Genomic DNA, 18,162 nt, shown 5'->3' on the forward strand with positions numbered 1-18,162 from the left:
TGTTTTCTTTCTTCCAGGTTTGAAATGGAGCAATTTTTTAAAAATTGTCATGGATTTTGTTAATCCATCGTTTATAGAAAACAAAACGAATGAGACATTTTTTCATTGACTGAAAAATAGATTCTGAGTAAACAAAATACTCTAACGATCATGTCAACAATGTTTGATGATTTTTCAATTATTTCGATTAAAATGACATGAAAAATATTGCAAAAAGCAAGAATCATAAAAAGTCAACAGGATGCGTGGGCTGGTTTTTTTTTAGAAAGCTCATCTGGAGATGAAAAAAACTTGTTCTTGCACATTTTTGACCAATTCTAACAAAGTCCCATTCAAGTGGCCCTGCTTTACCATTTACAGTATATTTTCTTACCTACCTGCTACCTCACTAAAAGAGGGAGTACCCTCTTTTCCTTTTTCATATCTTCTTTTTTCATCCACGTTGGTCTGTATTTCTCTTTGGTGGGGGAAAGAGAGTTAACAAAGCTCAGCATTTTTAAGTAAGCTGAGAACTTTTCGCTGTAACATCCTTAACCTTTCCGTCACTGAAGACAAGGCTTAAGAAACAAAGAGGTTTTGTAACTTGCAGTGTTTCCCGTGGACATAAATAAACAAAGCAGGGAGGCTCCCACCTTGTGTAGTTAGAGAAGTTAAACCTGCAATTGTTAAAAATAACATTATGGCACAACACTTGCTGGAGATGTAAATAGGACATTAAATAATCATACAATAAAGACCTGCTGATCCTTTGCTTTCCCACTGTCATGAGACCCAACCCTTTCCTAGCTGCCTGACCTCTTGCAACTCCCTGAAACTCACCTAAGCCCTCACTCACTGCCAGTTGCCTCCTCCTCTCTCTCTGGACATCTGCTCTCTAGCACCTTCCTCTGTTCTGTGGTCTGGCTTGCCCTTCCGTCTAGACTTTCCTGACCAGCTACCCTGCTTGATCTGCCTCCCAGTTGCTGATTTCTAACCCATGCTTCGAACAACCTGTTTTAAAAACTGAAGCATTAATTGGAATAATAAGGTATCAAAATCTTAGGAAAAAGCCCTTTGTGCTGACACCTGGAGTTGGGAATTAAGAACACAAATAAGCCAAAAATTACATCGAAGTTCAAGAAAACAGAATTCTTTGTCCTGGGGCTTTCCATTTTTTCAATGGACTCAACAACTCACTCTTCAGCCTGTGGAGAGCCCAGCCATGATGAAGAAGATGGCATGTATTAATAAATCTTCTTCCTTGATACTTCACACCCCTTCTCAACTTACCAGGAAAGCAAGAGCTAATAATGTCTACCAGTCATGGATATAAGGATAGACAGAGAGGAACAATGCATGCTACAAAAAGAATTGAAGCTACAAAATGTACTTATCTCAGGGATGGCTGCACAGATTGAATATGTAATTGAAAGCATTATTATTCCAGAAACACGGCTTGAATGACAGAAAAATCAGATATGTTGTCTCAGTACGAGAGTCATTAGGATGTCAGGATTAATTCCCATCTCATTTGTGGAACCTTTTTTCCCCTGTAAATTGTTCAACTTAACCCCCTGCCTATACTATCTATGGTTGTCCATCATAGCGTAGACAAGGCCAGAATGAAAAGGAGTTGTTAGTCTGTGTTTAAAAATAAAATTACACTTCAATGACTGAAATCTAGATGGATTTTTATCATTTCTTTTGTTGGCATCAGAAATCACAAATAGGTTCTTCCTGGAAGCTGCCAGATATAAGAAATAATTTGTGTAAAAAACCCCCCAGAAGATCCTTTTCTTCCCTGAACTAGTTTCTACAGGCATAAAGAACAGAAATGAGAGATGCAACAGAAAAGATGTCGTTAAAGAAGCAGAATCAGCTCAATTAATTCCAGCTGAACTTTAAGTAATCTTCAATACAAGAGTCTTTTCCCCTATGTTTTCTTGAACTTTAAATCTGAAAAACATCTGTTAGGGAAGGTAAAAGAAGGAAATGGAGGTCAGGATAGAGAAAGTGGGTCCAAAATAGAGGGATAATAACCAATTCTGGAAAAGTATACACCATTCATAAAGAAATCAGGTTAGATGTGATCTGAAGAATTTCCAGTTCCTAAAATTGCTGTGAAAACTGCAGTCATTATTTTGTACGTAAGGCTGAATATTGTCCTTGCTCTCTATCCTTTGCCCTATGCACAACGATGCATCAGCACATAGAAAGAAATATGTTTGTGAAAATAGCTCAAAATTACATGAGCCCAGGATAAAATGGACTACATTTCATTTGAAATTACAAAAATTTCTCAATGAAAATACTTTAATTGAAATTTAAACATTCTCCTGCAACATTATAAACCCAAATGCAAGAGGTTGTTCTTGTTTATGAGGACCAGGAAGTGAAACTAACAAGTCAAAATTTCACTGTTCAAGGTAAGGTGACAAGCAAAGAAATTAAAAACAACATAAAAAGCAAAAAGTAAATTAGAATTGTCTCATAGAAATATTTTCCAGTTTAACCCTTAGGATCCTGGGGCTGAGAGGTGAGGAAACATCTTATTAAATGGCTTGAATTTCCTAACATTTTTATACTAGCTGAGTTGCCCCATAATCCCTAGCACATAGCTGCATGGAATCCAAGACAGTTCTCTAGTTATTGTAGTAAGATGTTTGAGGTGTCTGTCTATAATCTCAAGTTTAGTGGAACAATTGCTATACCAGGAGTCGGATTGTTTGCCCATTTCTGCTGCTTTGTGGAGATGGAGGTTTGAATCATTTCTTGCCTACTAGCTTGAAGACCTTGATGAATTTGGGAGTGGCAGTGAGGGACATATTAGCATTTTCAAAGATGGAAGATGGGGGTGGAAGACATCTTGTGCTTCCAGAAACCCTTATGACAGAGCTGGGTATGGTCTGTAAAAAGGCAGCTAGGGACAGACTGAGGTTGGGGCAAGGGAATGTGCTTGTGAGAGAGAGGGCAGGGTAGTGGGGATGGGTCTAGAACTGTTTAAACTGCAACATGCCCAATATAGATCTCATTGACATGCACCAATGTAAATCAGGAGTAACTCCATTGAAGTCAACGAAGATAAACACATGGCAAAACCATGTGAGATCAGACAGCTCCTAGCTCCATGAATGTTGATGGACTTGGGCTGATGAGTTGCCAAATAGTACTAGAAATCAAACACAGCCTGAGGTTGGGTGTATTCAGGGGTTTGGGTGAATTCTTTACATCCCACTACTGAAGAGGTAGACATATGCCAACTTCCAAAGGGCTGGTAATCGAAGATATTGTAACAGGTAAGGAATGTTTTTTGAAATAAATGTTGTTTATCTTGACAGCGTCCCTTTACATTGCTACTAAGGGTATATCTACACCGCACCCCGTACGTGTGGCTACACGCCATAGTGAAAATCAGGCTGTATCCACACTACGGTGTGTAGCTCCCTGTGCAGGGAAAGGCTTCAGCAGCTCCTTGTGGTGGGGGAAAGCAGGCTCCAGCAGCAGGGAGGCAGCTGGACACTACAAGGCTAAAAACAGGGAAAGGCACTGCTTGGGCATGTAGAAAGCCCCATGTAGGATGCATACATTAAGGGTCTGGCATGTCTTTACTCTACTTGCCTAAGCAGCACCTTACACCATCTGCACTGGTAATTATACCCATGCTAGCGGGGGAGTGGGGAAGGACACAGGACATAGTGTATGCACTCTACATGCTGACGAAAGGAGTGTGCACTGCAGACATACCCTAATGATTCTCTGTTTATTGTATACTGCATGGGCCTGACCCACTTCTCCCGTATACTGGTTTATTTCTTATTCGTGTAACTTCATGAACTTGAGTGGAGTCACTCCTGATCTACACTGCAGAGAGAGGCGAATCAGGTCCATATATTTAAATCAAAATGAAAAGCAAGGGTAGAATGACATTCACCAGTGAGGTACTTTTAATCAGGCTTTTATTATGTGAAACATATTTCTTTTGGATTCTTTTTTCAGTAATCACAATATTTAAAGGTAAAGTGGAAGAAGTTGAACTGCCTGAGGATAAAGTAGACATCATCATCAGTGAATGGATGGGTTACTGTCTTTTCTATGAGTCAATGCTAAACACAGTCATCTTTGCACGAGACAAGTGGCTGGTAGGTGCTCTGCATGTCATACTCCTTGCTGGAGGTCTGATCATTTATTTTCCAATTGCAAGCTCTCCTCTCCTACTACCACCAGCATCAAAAAGACACAGTTACGTTCAAGTGCCCTTTCTTAGGCTTTATTAGAAAGATTAGCATGGGGAGCTCAGTAAACGGGGAAACCTTTAATTTTAAAGGTAAGCTTTGCTTTTGAGTGACAGCTAGTACAATTCCAATCAACTCTATTTATCTAACAACATTGCTGCAGGGTGCAAGAATCTCTGAGATATTAAAAGCCGATGTGAAAATCTGAAGGAGAACAATAAAGGCATGCGGGGGGTGCTTGTCTGGTTTTTGTATGTGCAGTTCAAAATGTGATGTCTTTGTCAGGTGAATAGATTACGAGATCCATTTCCCCACAATTCATCAACAGAAACCTGGAGGGCTTATGTTTCCAGACCGGGCTGCTTTGTACGTGATAGCAATTGAAGACAGACAGTACAAGGACTTCAAAATTCACTGTAAGTACAAGTCTAATACATTCCTCCTGTGCGATCAACTCCATGAAAATATTTTTATTTCCCCATTCACATTGTTATAGAGTAGCCTTTTGGACTGTTTAAAATAGATACATTGGACATGATTCTCCTCTCACTTTATCTTAATTTTACACCAGTGTGACTTCACTGGAGTTACTCCTGATTTACACTAGTGTGAGGTTAGATAAGACAAAACCCTCAGGTGGCTTTCTTACACTTGGTGTGTTATTTGCAAACTGCATGAAATAATGAGAAAATGCACTGCCATTTTAAGAATGACTGTTCGTTTTAATAGGCTGGATCTTCAGGTGTGTAAATCAACATAGCTCTGTTGACTTCAGTGGAGTTAGGCTGATTTACACCAGTTGAGCATATGGCCAAAAGTTAAAGCTATTGCTTGCTAGGGGTTTTATCAGCCTCCGTGGCTGTGAAAATACATACTGCCCCTGCTGATATTAGCATTTTGCATAAGCACATCTTTATTGTAGCCTGATTCTGGTCTCCCTTAAACTGACATAGATCAAGAGAAACTGCACTGAAGTCAATGGAATGACACCAGTGTAAACCAGGTGTGAGATCAGAATCAGGCCAATTGAACTAAATTGAATTGCTCTTGAATTAGACTTGTGTCAGTGAGATGAGAAACAAACTCCTTCTGTTTATATAACAACACTCCCTGATTTCACTGTCACATTCTATCAAGCCCATAGCTCTCACTCCTTGAATTTCAATCTATTTTTTGCAGTAGGAAGATGGTGGTGGTGGGGTGCCATTCTTTGTCCTGTATTTGTTTTACATCATCCAGTGTTTATTTGCACCCGAGGAGAGCAGCAATCCTGCCACACTGCTGCAAGCTCCCCTCTGGCAAAGTCTTGTTATAAGAGAAGCTGCTGAGAAAGTTAACGGAGTGTGGGCACTAGGTCACAAATACAATATCCAGATGAACACAAAGAAAAATTCATTAGTATCGAACACTGTATTAAGAGGCAGGGGAAAAACATGAATAGCAACGTTGTAGGTTGAATGTCTGATTGTTCCCCCACCTCCAAAAAAACCCCAATTACCTGTAATCTTCCCTAAATATGAATTTTCTGGATTTTAGAGTTTGGGATTTTTTTAAAAACTGCATCACTCCATTGTGCTATCTAGAGCAATTACCATAAAAATCTACACATTTGACTGCCTAGAAGTATGCAGTGTTGTGGTAGCCTAGAGGCAACACTCAGGTGAAATTTAAAATTTTTATTAAAGCTCATGTTAAAAAATTATATAATACACAGGTTAAGAAAAGAGTGTCTGTACATCTGAGTATAGCGCTTAGATTATCCATAAATACAAAGTTTGTTTTTAAAAGTCAAAAGATACATACAGTGCATAATCAGCAATAACCCAAATTAAGGTGGCCCTTAATTTCACTCAGCTGCCCTTGTTGCCAAGAAGGCTAACGGCATTTTGGGCTGAATAAGTAGGGGCATTGCCAGCAGATCGAGTGACATGATCATTCCCCTCTATTTGACATTGGTGAGGCCTCATCTGGAGTACTGTGTCCAGTTTTGGGCCCCACACTACGAGAAGGATGTGGAAAAATTGGAAAGAGTCCAGCGGAGGGCAGCAAAAATGATTAGGGAGCTGGAGCACGTGACTTATGACGAGAGGCTGAGGGAACTGGGATTGTTTAGTCTGCGGAAGAGAAGAATGAGGGGGGATTTGATAACTGCTTTCAACTACCTGAAGGGGGGTTCCTAAGAGGATGGATCTAGACTGTTCTCAGTGGTACCAGATGACAGAACAAGGAGTAATGGTCTCAAGTTGCAGTTGGGGAGGTTTAGGTTGAATATTAGGAAAAACTTTTTCACTAGGAGGGTTGTGAAGCACTGGAATGCGTTACCTAGGGAGGTGGTTGAATCTCCTTCCTTAGAGGTTTTCAAGGTCAGGCTTGACAAAGCCCTGGCTGGGATGATTTAGTTGGGGATTGGTCCTGCTTTGAGCAGGCGGTTGGACTAGATGATCTCCTGAGGTTCCTTCCAACCCTGATATTCTATGATTCTAAGGTGAATAGATTTAACAGTACAGTTTAGATATTAGCATCCAACTATCTGGGTACATCACTCATGAAAAGTTATACAGAGTGTTTGTTATGGAAAGCAAATATATTTCCCTATTCTCAGCATAGTGAGTACAGCTATAACGTTAACAGTTTGCAAGGGAACTTGAAATCTTTACAAGTGGCCACCACTGTAACTATGAAAGCTTATTGGTACAGCTGGTCAAAAATATATATTTCACATTTTTGAAAAATGAATTTTATTTGTCCAAAATGTATTTATGAAAAAAGTTTCTAAACATAATTGTTCATTTCATTTTGACGGGGAAAACCATAATTTTACTTGAAAAAAGAGGGTAGCAAATTAAAAAAGCAAGAGTGAGTTGCCCCCCCACCAAAACAAAAGTTTTCAATAAGGTTTTAAAAAACTGCATGAACATTTACTAAAAAATTTTCATAGAAATTTTTATTTTGGCTGCAAAGACCTTTTCTGGCAAAAAGAAGTTTCACTGGAAAATTTCCAACCAGCTCTACTCATTAGGGCCATGTGGTATATAGGAGCTTGGAAGAGAACCAGTGGGCTCAATCACCAGTCAGATGCACACACACAATTCCTCCTTATCGGCTTCATCCCAGTCTAACAACTTGACAAATCCCCCCTCCCGCCCTCCCCAAAAAGTGTCTTGATTTTTCTGACTTAAGTGCAGTCTTGGGTAGGCCTTGTTCTTCCATCAAAGGATACAAGTAACTCCCACTGAGCTCAATGGGAGTCATTAGCACCACAGATAGGATTCAGGATTGGGCCCATTACAAGGGTCATCTATAGCAGTGGCTCTCAATCTTTCCAGACTACTGTACCCCTTGCAGGAGTCTGATTTGTTTTGCATACCCCAAGTTTCACCTCACTTAAAAACTACTTGCTTACAAAATCAGACATAAAAATTCAAAAGTGTCACAGCACACTGTTACTGAAAAATTGCTTCCTTTCTCATTTTTACCACATAATTATAAAATAAATTAATTGGAATATAAACATTGTACTCACATTTCAGTGTATAGCATATAGAGCAGTATGAACAAGTCATTGTCTGTATGAAATTTTAGTTTGCACTGACTTTGCTAGTGCTTTTTATGTAGCCTGTTGTACAATTAGGCAAATAGCTAGATGAGCTCATGTACCCCCCAGAAGACCTCTGTGTACCCACAGGGGTATGCATACCTAGGGTTGCCAACTTTCTAATTCCAGAAAACCAAACCCCCTTGCCCCGCCCCCAGCCCTGCCCCTTCCCGAGGCCCTGTCCCCAGTTCACTCCATCCCCCCTCCTACTGTCACTTGGTCACCTTAACTGTCGGATACTTCCCATGCTTGCGGGCCCCTCGCCCAGGGGGCTGCAATGCTGCTGTGCCCGGCATGAAGGTTGAGCCCCAGAGCAAAGGGGCCGGAGGGTGGTCGCCTGGCACTGAGAAGGCTCTGCTCTGCCTGGGCCCCGGGCTGCTGGCTAAGTTTTACTGTCTAGTTTTATTGCCTTTTTATTTTCTCTTTCTGATTATGATATTGCCCGGGAGGACTCCCCTCTTCCAGGGGCTGCCTAAATCACTCAGCTGGGAAGGGAGGAGGGTGGGCTGGTGGGGAAAAGATGCTGGGGTGGTGGTGGAGGAGAGAGGATGGGAAGGGAAAGAGACCAAGGACAAGAGTAGGGTGGGGGTGAGAGTGAACAGTGAAGGAGAAAGGAAGGGGTATGGCAGGGCAAGGGGGGTGAATGGGGATGCAGGGGAGACATAAGGTTACAGGTACATGAGGCTGTGGGGGTCATAGGGGTGTATAGGGACATAATAGGAATGCAGCAGAGTATGGAGGTGAATGAGGTGCAGGGCTGTAGGGGGTGAGGGACATAGTGGGCAGCTCTGGGAGGTGGAGAGATGGGTGGGAGAGCACTGTAAGGGGTACAGGGATGGGATGGGTAGGGGTGGAGGGCAGGGCGGGATGGGATGGAGGAGAGATGCAGGGAGGGGGGTGCGGGGTGGGACAGAGAGAGATGCAGTGATGGGGGGATGGGGGTGTGGCGGGTTGGGACAGGGAGGGATGCAGTGAGGGGGATGGGGGTGCAGGGCTTGGTGGGGAGGAGTTGCCCAGAGTCTGGGGCTGCTAGGGCCAGTGGTGGACTCAGGAGGACTGTCCCAGGCTGGGGGGGTGGGGGGCGGTGCTGCCGGGGCGGAGGCAGTGCTGGACCGGGCCTCTCCCCAATTCCCTGAGATGGCTGGGCCAGGCACTGGGTTTGTCTCATTCTCCTCCCCTCCCCTCCAGCAGCCCCATTCCCAGCACTCGGAGACAGGGATACATACCTCGAATTCCTAAGTGCTGGCGATGGGGTGACCGATCATGGTTCTCTACAGGGCACGCGCCGCAGCTCGAGCCCAGCCACAGGAGAAGCGTGAGGAGAAGTGGGCCGGTAGCAGTGGGAGAGGCACACGCCATGACCCCTCAAAGCCACCTGCTGAGCGTTCATGAGTTGCGCAAGTTTGGCCCCTGCCCTGACCCTGCTAATGGGAGCTGCGCCTGCAGGCAGGGCAGTAAGCAGACCCCCCCCAGCCGCCCCTAAGCATAGGAGCCGGACATGCCGGCTGCTTCCTGGGAGCCACGTCACGCGGAGGCTAGCAGGGAGCCTGCCAGCCGCGCCACGCAATGCTGCCAACTGGACAGTCAAGAGCCCAGTCAGTGGTGCTGACTGAAACCACCAGGATCCCTTGTCGACTGGGTGTTCCGGTCAAAAACCGGACACCTGGTCACCGTACGCATACCCCTGGTTGAGAACTACTGATCCATAACATCCAAAGTAAATTGTCATCTCCTCTTTGTCCAAAGCCAGGAATATTTTCAGATTTTTTTTTTTTTGGTTGCAGAAGCAGACAAAATCCCATAAAATCATAGTTACAAAATGCTGTATGAAGGACACTTCATGTAAAATAACAAAACCTGCTTCCTGTCACCCAAAAAAGCACTCTCCCACTTTTTTACCCCCTCTTTCTATCCTGTTTTCTACTTTCCCTTCTATATCTCGATGTCTTTTCTTCAGGCATATTCAGTGTCCTTGTTTCCCCCTGATGTATTGGTCTGTACGTTTTTTCATCCCTTTTAAATGTGTCTGGTTCTCTTGCCCTCCCACACCCCTGCAAGCCTATTTTCCTTCAAAACACTTTTCTTTTCTGATATCACCTTTCTTCCTTATTTATACTACCAGTTTTTTGCTATGTCTTCTTTACTCCTTTCCGTCCCAATCTCTTCTCCCACCTCACTATTCTCTCCCCTCTAACTCCTCCCTAGTATCTCACTTTACTTTTATTTCTCCCCATTACTTTGTTCTTCTTGGGATGGGAACCAGAGTTTCTCACATGCGAAATGCAATGATGGGTGTTTCAGAAGGTGTTCAGAAATCACGCCCCCACCCCAAATCATGAAATTGGTTTAAGAATAATTATTTTTTGGGGGAAAGGGAGTATTTGCTTTCTGATCTGTGATCCTTTAGGATTCATATTTTCCAGCTTTTTTTATGGAACCATGAGGGCTATAAACTTGGCACTTAAAATGAAAGCTGAGATTCTCCTATAGTAACGTGACTCAAGGAGCTGGGGCTTTCAGAAAACACACCAATACTGGGTGAGTAAGGATAGAAATAACAACAAGAGGGTGGAAAAAGAAAAAAGATTTGCAGGGTCACCCCCACCTCCCAAAATGTGGGCAAGTTGACAGCCCCATCAAAGGAAACCATTACCAAAGAATCTTTGCCAAATATGTTGCAATTTAGAATCATACTTACAGACCTTTTACTATTGCTGCCAATTCTGTCCCTGCTGGGAATTCCAAGAACTCAACTGCTGTGCTCTGAGAGGAGAAGCTTTTGCAAATCTGCTCCCTATCATGGTCTGCCAATTTATCTCGCTTGTTCTCATACATAATAATATTTTTAAATGCTCAAAGTACTTTTCCGGCCATTCATCTACCCAGTACATACTGCAGCCCACATGACTTTTGTAACTTTTAGTTTAGACTTTTAATGGGGCATTGCGGTTTAATGGAATTTGACTCATCTGGTTCAGGAGGGTGTAATGTGAGTTTGGTTTAAAAAAACAAATCCAAAAATGTAACAGTTCTTTGTATTTTTTCACAAAGAAATGTCAACCATAAGAGCAGAGCCAGTGTACTTTCCCCCTAGGGGATCATTTGTTCAAAGAAGGAAACTCAGCAAGATAAAAGGCACTTACTGGTACAGTCATCAGAACAGTTCAAATACCCAGTGAGCTCAACTCAGCTTTCAAGCTTTTTAGAAGGCAATCTGTCATGATGTACTTGCATTAAGGTCTTGATCCTCCAAACACTTAAAGATATGCATAACTTCACTCTCATGACTAGTTCACTGACAGGATAGGATCATGTTTTTGCAGGATCAGGGCCTACGAGATTAAATGTTATCTAGAAGTCAGAGCAAGGGACAAGGATCCAGGAATGGATTATTGAGTTCTATTCACAACAATTTGGCTGACTTGCTGTGTGATTTTGGGCAACCCATTTAAATGCCTCAGTCTTTAAAAGTGCCACTGATCTTGGTTTCAGAGGGGTAGCCATGTTAGTCTGTACCAGTAAAAATATATAGCACATGAAAAGATGTGGTAAGACAACTTGGTAAGGCAACTCCCATCTTTTCATGTGCTGTATATTTATACCAGCTTACTGTATTTTTCACTCCATGCATCTGATGAAGTGGGCTATATCCCACAAAAGCTTATGCCCAAATAAATTTGTTAGTCTCTAAGGTGCCACAAGGACTCTTGGGTGTCTTAATTATTGGGGAACCCAAAACAAGAGGCCACATTTGAAATTGTTTGCCTTGATCTTCCTGTGCCTTATCTGCAAAATGGAGATAATGCCACTTACCTATTTAACAGGGGTGCTGTGAAAGTTAACTAATCGGTTGTGAAATGCTTTGAGATTCTGGAACAGAAGCAGCTATGCAAAGTGAAAAAGATTTATTTATTTGTTTTGTATTACTTCTCACCTTTGACACATCCATTTGCATTGACAGGGTGGGAGAACGTGTATGGCTTCGACATGACCTGTATTAGAGATGTTGCCATGAAGGAGCCCTTGGTCGACATAGTAGATCCAAAGCAAGTGGTGACCAATGCGTGTTTAATAAAGGTTTGGTAATTCCAAATGTACTTAAATGTGAACGCTTAACACGTACTGTGGCATTCTTTGGAGATGCATTATTTTTTCTTTAACACTATCTTTTGGGGCTGCTAACAAGCTGCAGATACCATCAGTATGGAATGTGATAAAACTAAGAGGGAAAATAATCTTAGTTTTCATAATATTCAGTATAAGCATGTTGCTCATGTCGGGTGTCATCAGCTCAGCTAAACATGAATACTAATACCTTGATCACATATGGTACTACCCAAATTGGGAGATGTCACCTGAGAGTGGGATTTTGTGCTCATCTGGCTGCTGCTATAAATGGATCTCCAAACATACCTTCAAACTCGCACAAATTAAATATAAATCTTTTTTTTGGGGGGGGGGAGGGGTAATTAGTGCAAGTACTGGATAAATGGAGACATTGTATATATTTAGATATGCATTTTAATTGTTCTTCCTCCCTGTGAACAGATATTGCAAATTTGAGATGAAAAGCCACTGGGGAGAGGTGTTAAATGGATTCAAGTTACAGTGAAAAGATTAAGGCACCAGATGATATTAAGTCTGCTGGAATAACTCCAGTTTTACCCCAGTGTATGAGATCTGCATTTGGCCTTAAATTGTCAACATGATTTCTGTAGCCAAGTTCTCACTCTTTTTCATACTGGAACCTCCCAGCACTCTTCTCCCGTCTAGCTTGGATATAGCTGTGACCCAGCTCCTATTTAGCAATATGTGAAGGGCAGGGTGGTCACAACCTACTGACGACTGTTCACAACCCCAGGTTGAGAATCCATGATAGTTCATAGATTCTAAGGCCTTTTCTATGCTACCAGTTTACAGCGCTGCAACTTTCTCGCTCAGGGGTGTGAAAAAAATAACCCCCTGAGCGCTGCAAGTTTCAGCACTGTGAAGTGGCAGTGTAGACCGTGCACCAGCACTGTGTGCCTGGCGCAGGTAGCTATTCCCCTCATGGAGGTGGGTTTTTTTTATAATGCTGGGAGAGCTTTAACATTACTAGTGAAGAGATGTCCTTAGGCTAGAAGGGACCTCTGTGATCATCTGGTTGGAACTTCTGTATAACACATGGCATAGAAGTTCTCAAATTCCCATTTTTTAGGGCTGATCCTTGTAGTCCTTATTCCCATGAATAGTCCCAGGGAGTTCAATAGGGCTACTTGCATGAATAAATTCTACTTGCATGAGCAACGGTTTGCATGAACCAATTCTACTTTCCCTATTGTTATCTGTATCTCTGGCTGGCTAGAGGCAACGTACTGGGTATTTCTATAAACAAAGAGCAAACAGATTACTTAAATCTGAATAATATTTCAGATTATGAAAACAGGAAGGAACAAAAGTAAAAGCTGTATGCAGGAGCACAGCGTGTGCATTGCTGTATCTGCACTCAGCTGAACATGAGATGGCTGGCCGCCTTTGTAGAAAGCACAGGCCGTAGATATTTAAAATCATAGCACACAGGAAACAAAGTTAGCTAAATAGGCTAATGCACACACGATAGTTAAGATGGAATATAACTCTAAAATGAACTTTAAATGAACTAAACAAACGATGGATATATAGTGCAAGAACATATGGTTGAATAGCTTGATTTCCTTGGTACCATGTGACAGTTGGCCCAAATCTAAAACCTTTAGCAAAAACTCATTGAAGTCAACAGGGTATAGAAAGACAGACTGAGTTGCTGGTCTTAAATTTGCTCCTATTCAAGTTTGTGCTATGCAAGCTAGTACTGGAGAGGGGGAGTAAGAAGTAGCAACAAACCCACTGTCCTAAGGCTTTTCACTCCAATGTTAGCTAGAATTTTCTACACTCCAGTTAATGCCTCTCCAGTTAGCTGCCCAGAGTGTTTGGATTAGCAGCACAGAGTAGGTGAGTCCCCAGTGTATTACTAACTCAGTTTCAGCAGCTCTCAGGCTTCAACCCACATCCCCAGACAGGCCCGCTAGCTGGAGTTTAAAGCACCACTTAGTTTGAGCTAGAGATCTGTGTGTGTGCACAGGAGTAGAGCTATGGGCAACACTTAAGTTATACATTGAGTCAACACTGCAGTGAAGACAAGCCCTTAGAAAGAAAACGAACACCCCTTCTGTGAACTTTTCTGGAGTGGTCTTAAATTTAACTGCTTATTTTCAAAACATAAGGTGCAATAAATTCTGCATTCACCTAACGTTACAAATGTTTCTTCCTTATATAACACCTTCCTCTGAGAGAGTCCACCCACTTGCATCTGTCATGAGGACCATGCCTTCTGAGCAGCAGGCATCATGCATTCAGCAGGGTTTAGCAGATTTTAGAATCAATGAATAGTGCCCCCACCTGGGGAAACAGTGTCAATAACCTGAGGGCAAGCTTTAGTCCCCCAAGGAAATTTTACAGCATAACTAGGGCCCTGTCAAATTCAGGGCCATGAAAAACACATCACGGACCATGAAATCTGGTCTTCCCCCCTCCCCCCCGAAATCTGGTCTTTTGTGTGCTTTTACCCTGTACTATACAGATTTCACGGGGGGAGACCAGCGTTTCTCAAATTGTGGGTCCTGACCCCAAAGAGAGTTGGGGGGGGTCACAAGGTTATTTTAATTGGGTCACGGTATTGCCACCCTTACTTCTGCGCTGCTGCCTTCAGAGCTGGGTGGCTGGAGAGCGGCAGCGGCTGACGAGGGCCCAACTCTGCAGGCAGCAGTAAGGGTGGCAATACCATACTCTGCCATCCTTACTTCTGCTGGTGGTGGCTCTGCCTCCAGAGCGGGGCTCCCAGCCAACAGTCACTGCTCTCCAGCTGCCGACCTCTGAAGACAGCGCCGTCGCCAGCCGCAGCGCAGAAATAAGGGTAGCAGTACCGCAACCTCCCCTACAATAACCTTGCTACTCTCCCCTCCCCCCATTCCTTTTTGGGTCAGGAAACCTACAATTACAACACTGTGAAATGTCAGATTTAAATAGCTGAAATTATGACATTTATGATTTAAAAAATCCTATGACTGTGAAATTCACCAAAATGGACCGTGAATTTGGTAGGGCTCTAAGCATAACATGCTTAGTAGGAGCCATGCTAGACTATCTAAGGGCCTGATTTTTCCACCCTTACGTTGAAGAGTGCCTTATTCTATAATAGCGCCATTGGAATCAATGGAACTAATAGCTAAGTCAGGTACTACTCAATGTGAGTAAAGGTCTCAGACTCTTGTCCTAAAGTAGTTGTTGAACTTACAATCTGCTCAGTGAGAACACAGGAGGTGTCAAGGTGGGCTTTATATATGGGTATATTTAGCGAACTATTTCCTGTGTGATGTCTGATTAGTTGGGGATTGGTCCTGCTTTCAGCAGGGGGTTGGACAAGATGACATCCTGAGGACTCTTCCAACCCTAATATTCTATGATTCTATGAGATTTTAAATCTAAAAAAACCCTTAAGAAACTGTAGTAAAAGGAAAAGAAGTACTTGTGGCACCTTAGAGACTAACCAATTTATTAGAGCATAAGCTTTCGTGAGCTACAGCTCACTTCCTCAGATGCATATCGTGGAAACTGCAGCAGACTTTATATATACACAGAGAATATGAAACAATACCTCCTCCCACCCCACTGTCCTGCTGGTAATAGCTTATCTAAAGTGATCATCAGGTGGGCCATTTCCAGCACAAATCCAGGTTTTCTCACCCTCCACCCCCCCACACACAAAGGCTGGCTGAACAAATATGAGCGCAAGCAGACTGAGAAGGTGGCTCTCCATATGCTGACTCCATAAAAAAGTTTTGGGAACCCACAGCAGTTTTGAGGCTTATCTCCCATCTACTCATAAAGATAAGGTAGGTTGTCATGACCCCCAGGACCTGTTCACAACCTCTTGAGGGTCATGACATCTGGTTGAGAACCCATAGTCCACATAAACAGCCTTTTCAGCAGGTCTTCCTCATGCAAGGGCTAATGCCTAAAACACACACTGGGGTACCGAACCATGAGAGTACGCAGTGGGAACAAAAAACCTGGCTTGTGTTTTCAAGTGTCTCATGATCTGTGGTGTGTCCATTTTTGGGTTGTCCAAAAGGGGGACCTGATTTTCAGAGGGCAGGGGCACAATACTTTCTGCATGGAGCCACATATCCCCAGAGAGGGCTCTGGGAAGCAATGAGCCTGAAGGAAGCACAATGCCTCTAAGTGCCTAGGGAGTTTGGCCACGTGCCAGATGTGCTTCTGCCCATATCCCCACGCTGCAAGAGTGATTTTGCCCCAAGGAGTCTGTGGGAGGGACTGAACCATTCCCCTTCAACACCAGGAGACAACTCGAGAAGGGTCCCAACACAAGTTCCTTTCTCCCCACTCCTCTTAAAAATAAAAACAAGACCCACAGCACCTACTTTGGCTGTCTTCCACTTCTCTTGCTGTGGTACCACCTTTGCCTGGCTTCCATCCTGTAATCATCTTCAGACAGCATGCTGCGCCTCCACTCCCTACTTTCTTCTCCTTCCCCTCTAGACCCCTCTTTGTGAAATCTTTTCTGACTCCTCTCCTTCCTCCAAACTCCTCAAGTCTCCTTCCTCTTCCTCCACACCACCTCTCTCTTCCTCTCCCAGATTCCAGTTTCTCCTCTCCATGAATCCCCCATTCAATCTCACCTCACTTTCCACCCTCTTCCCCAAACACTTCATTCTCTCTTCTCCAAACTGCCTCCTGCCCTGTTCTCTTTCCCTCTTCCAAAATCCTGCCATCTTCCTTTCCTCTAATTCCCCTCATAGCTGCACTCCTCCTGTCTGTACTACCAAAGGGGGTGTGTCTGGCAGGGGGAGGTAGAAGTGAAAGGAGAAACTGCTATCAGCCAGTGCTGCACCCTCTTGTCCTGGCCAGGCTTCTTCTCTCCTGCAGAGCTGGTAAGGGAGGACCCCAGGTAGGAAAGGAGCCACAGCTGCAGGCTCTTGCGTGCCCAGCAGAATGACACTGGCACTGGAATGACCCCTGCTGGCATGAGACTACAATTGCAGCCACTTCCTGTTATTGAGCCTATTTGGAAGGCCAGCATGGAGGCAGGGTTGACAGAGCACCACAGGTGAAAGTAAGCTGGTATGGTCTGGTATGGTGTACTGGCAAGAGTCAGTATGCTGTGCCACACCAGACTGGCTTCCCCAGGCTGGCGATTTAAAGGACTCTGGCAGCGGGGCTCGCACGGCACTTTAAAGGGCCTGGCGCTCCTGCTGCTGTGGGGAGACCGGGCCCTTTAAAGCCCCGTCCGAGCCCCACTGCCAGAGCCCCAGCGGCGGGGCTCCTGCAGTGATTCAAAGGGCCCGGGGCTCCCCGCAGCAGCTGGAGCCCTGGGCCCTTTAAAGCGCTGCTGGAGCCCGGCGGCAGGGCTCCATCGACAATTTAAAGGGCCTGGAGCTGCTCTGCGGTAGTGGCAGCTGGAGTCCCGGACACTTTAAATCACCCCTGAGCTCCCAGCCGCCTCTGCAGCTGGTAATTCTGGGGGTGATTTAAAGGCCCTGCCTCTTCCGGTGGAGGCCATGCCCCTGCTCAGGACTCCAGTACCGGTAAGTCCTTTAAGTTACTTTCACCCCTGCAGAGCACTGAGGTAGCTGTACAAAGCACCCTCAGACTCTCCTTCTTTCCTGCTCTGCAACCTCCTCTCCACAGCCAGCCAAAAGCTCAGGGGCTGAGGGGAGGGGGAGGCATTGCTGTCCCCTGCTCTCCAAGCTGAAAGTTTGGGAGGGTGATTCCTGCTCCTTCCCCTCTATTTACTCTCACACCCATCACGCACTCTTGAGGTGACTAGTGCCACTTGTGGCAGAAACCAAATCTTCCACACTCCTGCATACAAGAACTGAGTGGGACACATAGCAGAGGAGGTTCCTTATGCCCCTATTCCCCTCTGTGCTTCTCCACAGGCCCCCAGCCACAATCTGATCCGAGATAGATAGCTGCTGTGTTTATCACTCTTACTGTTTCTCAGTTTAACACTTTATTACAATTAAGGGCTCTTGGACCAGCCTTGTGCTCAATTATGCCCCATTTTTGAATAATTTGGAGAGAAATGTGGAGGAGCATGACTTTTCCATCTAATTTTATGCAAAATTAGCATTCAGCCACCTGGGATTTTGACTGAGAAGCAGGACACACATCTAGTATAGGAATTTGTGGCAGCTGAAATGGAGGTTAAGAACAGGGATTGAGTCAGTACAAAATTGTACAAATTAATCAATACCAGTTTTTTTTTTTAATCTCCTACTCTGCCTGGCAAATTAAAGTATGGTTCTGCTCTGAAAA

The 18,162-nt window shown here is 44.0% G+C and overlaps 1 protein-coding gene across 3 annotated transcripts in view; it reads left to right on the plus strand.

Moving 5' to 3' along the window:
* PRMT8 (protein arginine methyltransferase 8) overlaps nucleotides 1-18,162 on the plus strand; it is a 99,735-nt gene that overhangs the window by 69,811 nt on the left and 11,762 nt on the right. For 2 of the 3 annotated variants that reach the window (XM_073314525.1, XM_073314543.1), the window contains 3 exons: nucleotides 3,976-4,118; nucleotides 4,540-4,627; nucleotides 11,768-11,883. In XM_073314525.1, coding sequence (XP_073170626.1) covers nucleotides 3,976-4,118; nucleotides 4,540-4,627; nucleotides 11,768-11,883 — 347 coding nt within the window. The remainder of the gene's footprint in view (nucleotides 1-3,975; nucleotides 4,119-4,539; nucleotides 4,628-11,767; nucleotides 11,884-18,162) is intronic. The other variant, XM_073314535.1, reaches the window with a different exon arrangement.

Source organism: Lepidochelys kempii, chromosome 1 (assembly GCF_965140265.1).
Source record: "Lepidochelys kempii isolate rLepKem1 chromosome 1, rLepKem1.hap2, whole genome shotgun sequence".
Classification (NCBI taxonomy): Eukaryota; Metazoa; Chordata; order Testudines; family Cheloniidae; genus Lepidochelys; species Lepidochelys kempii.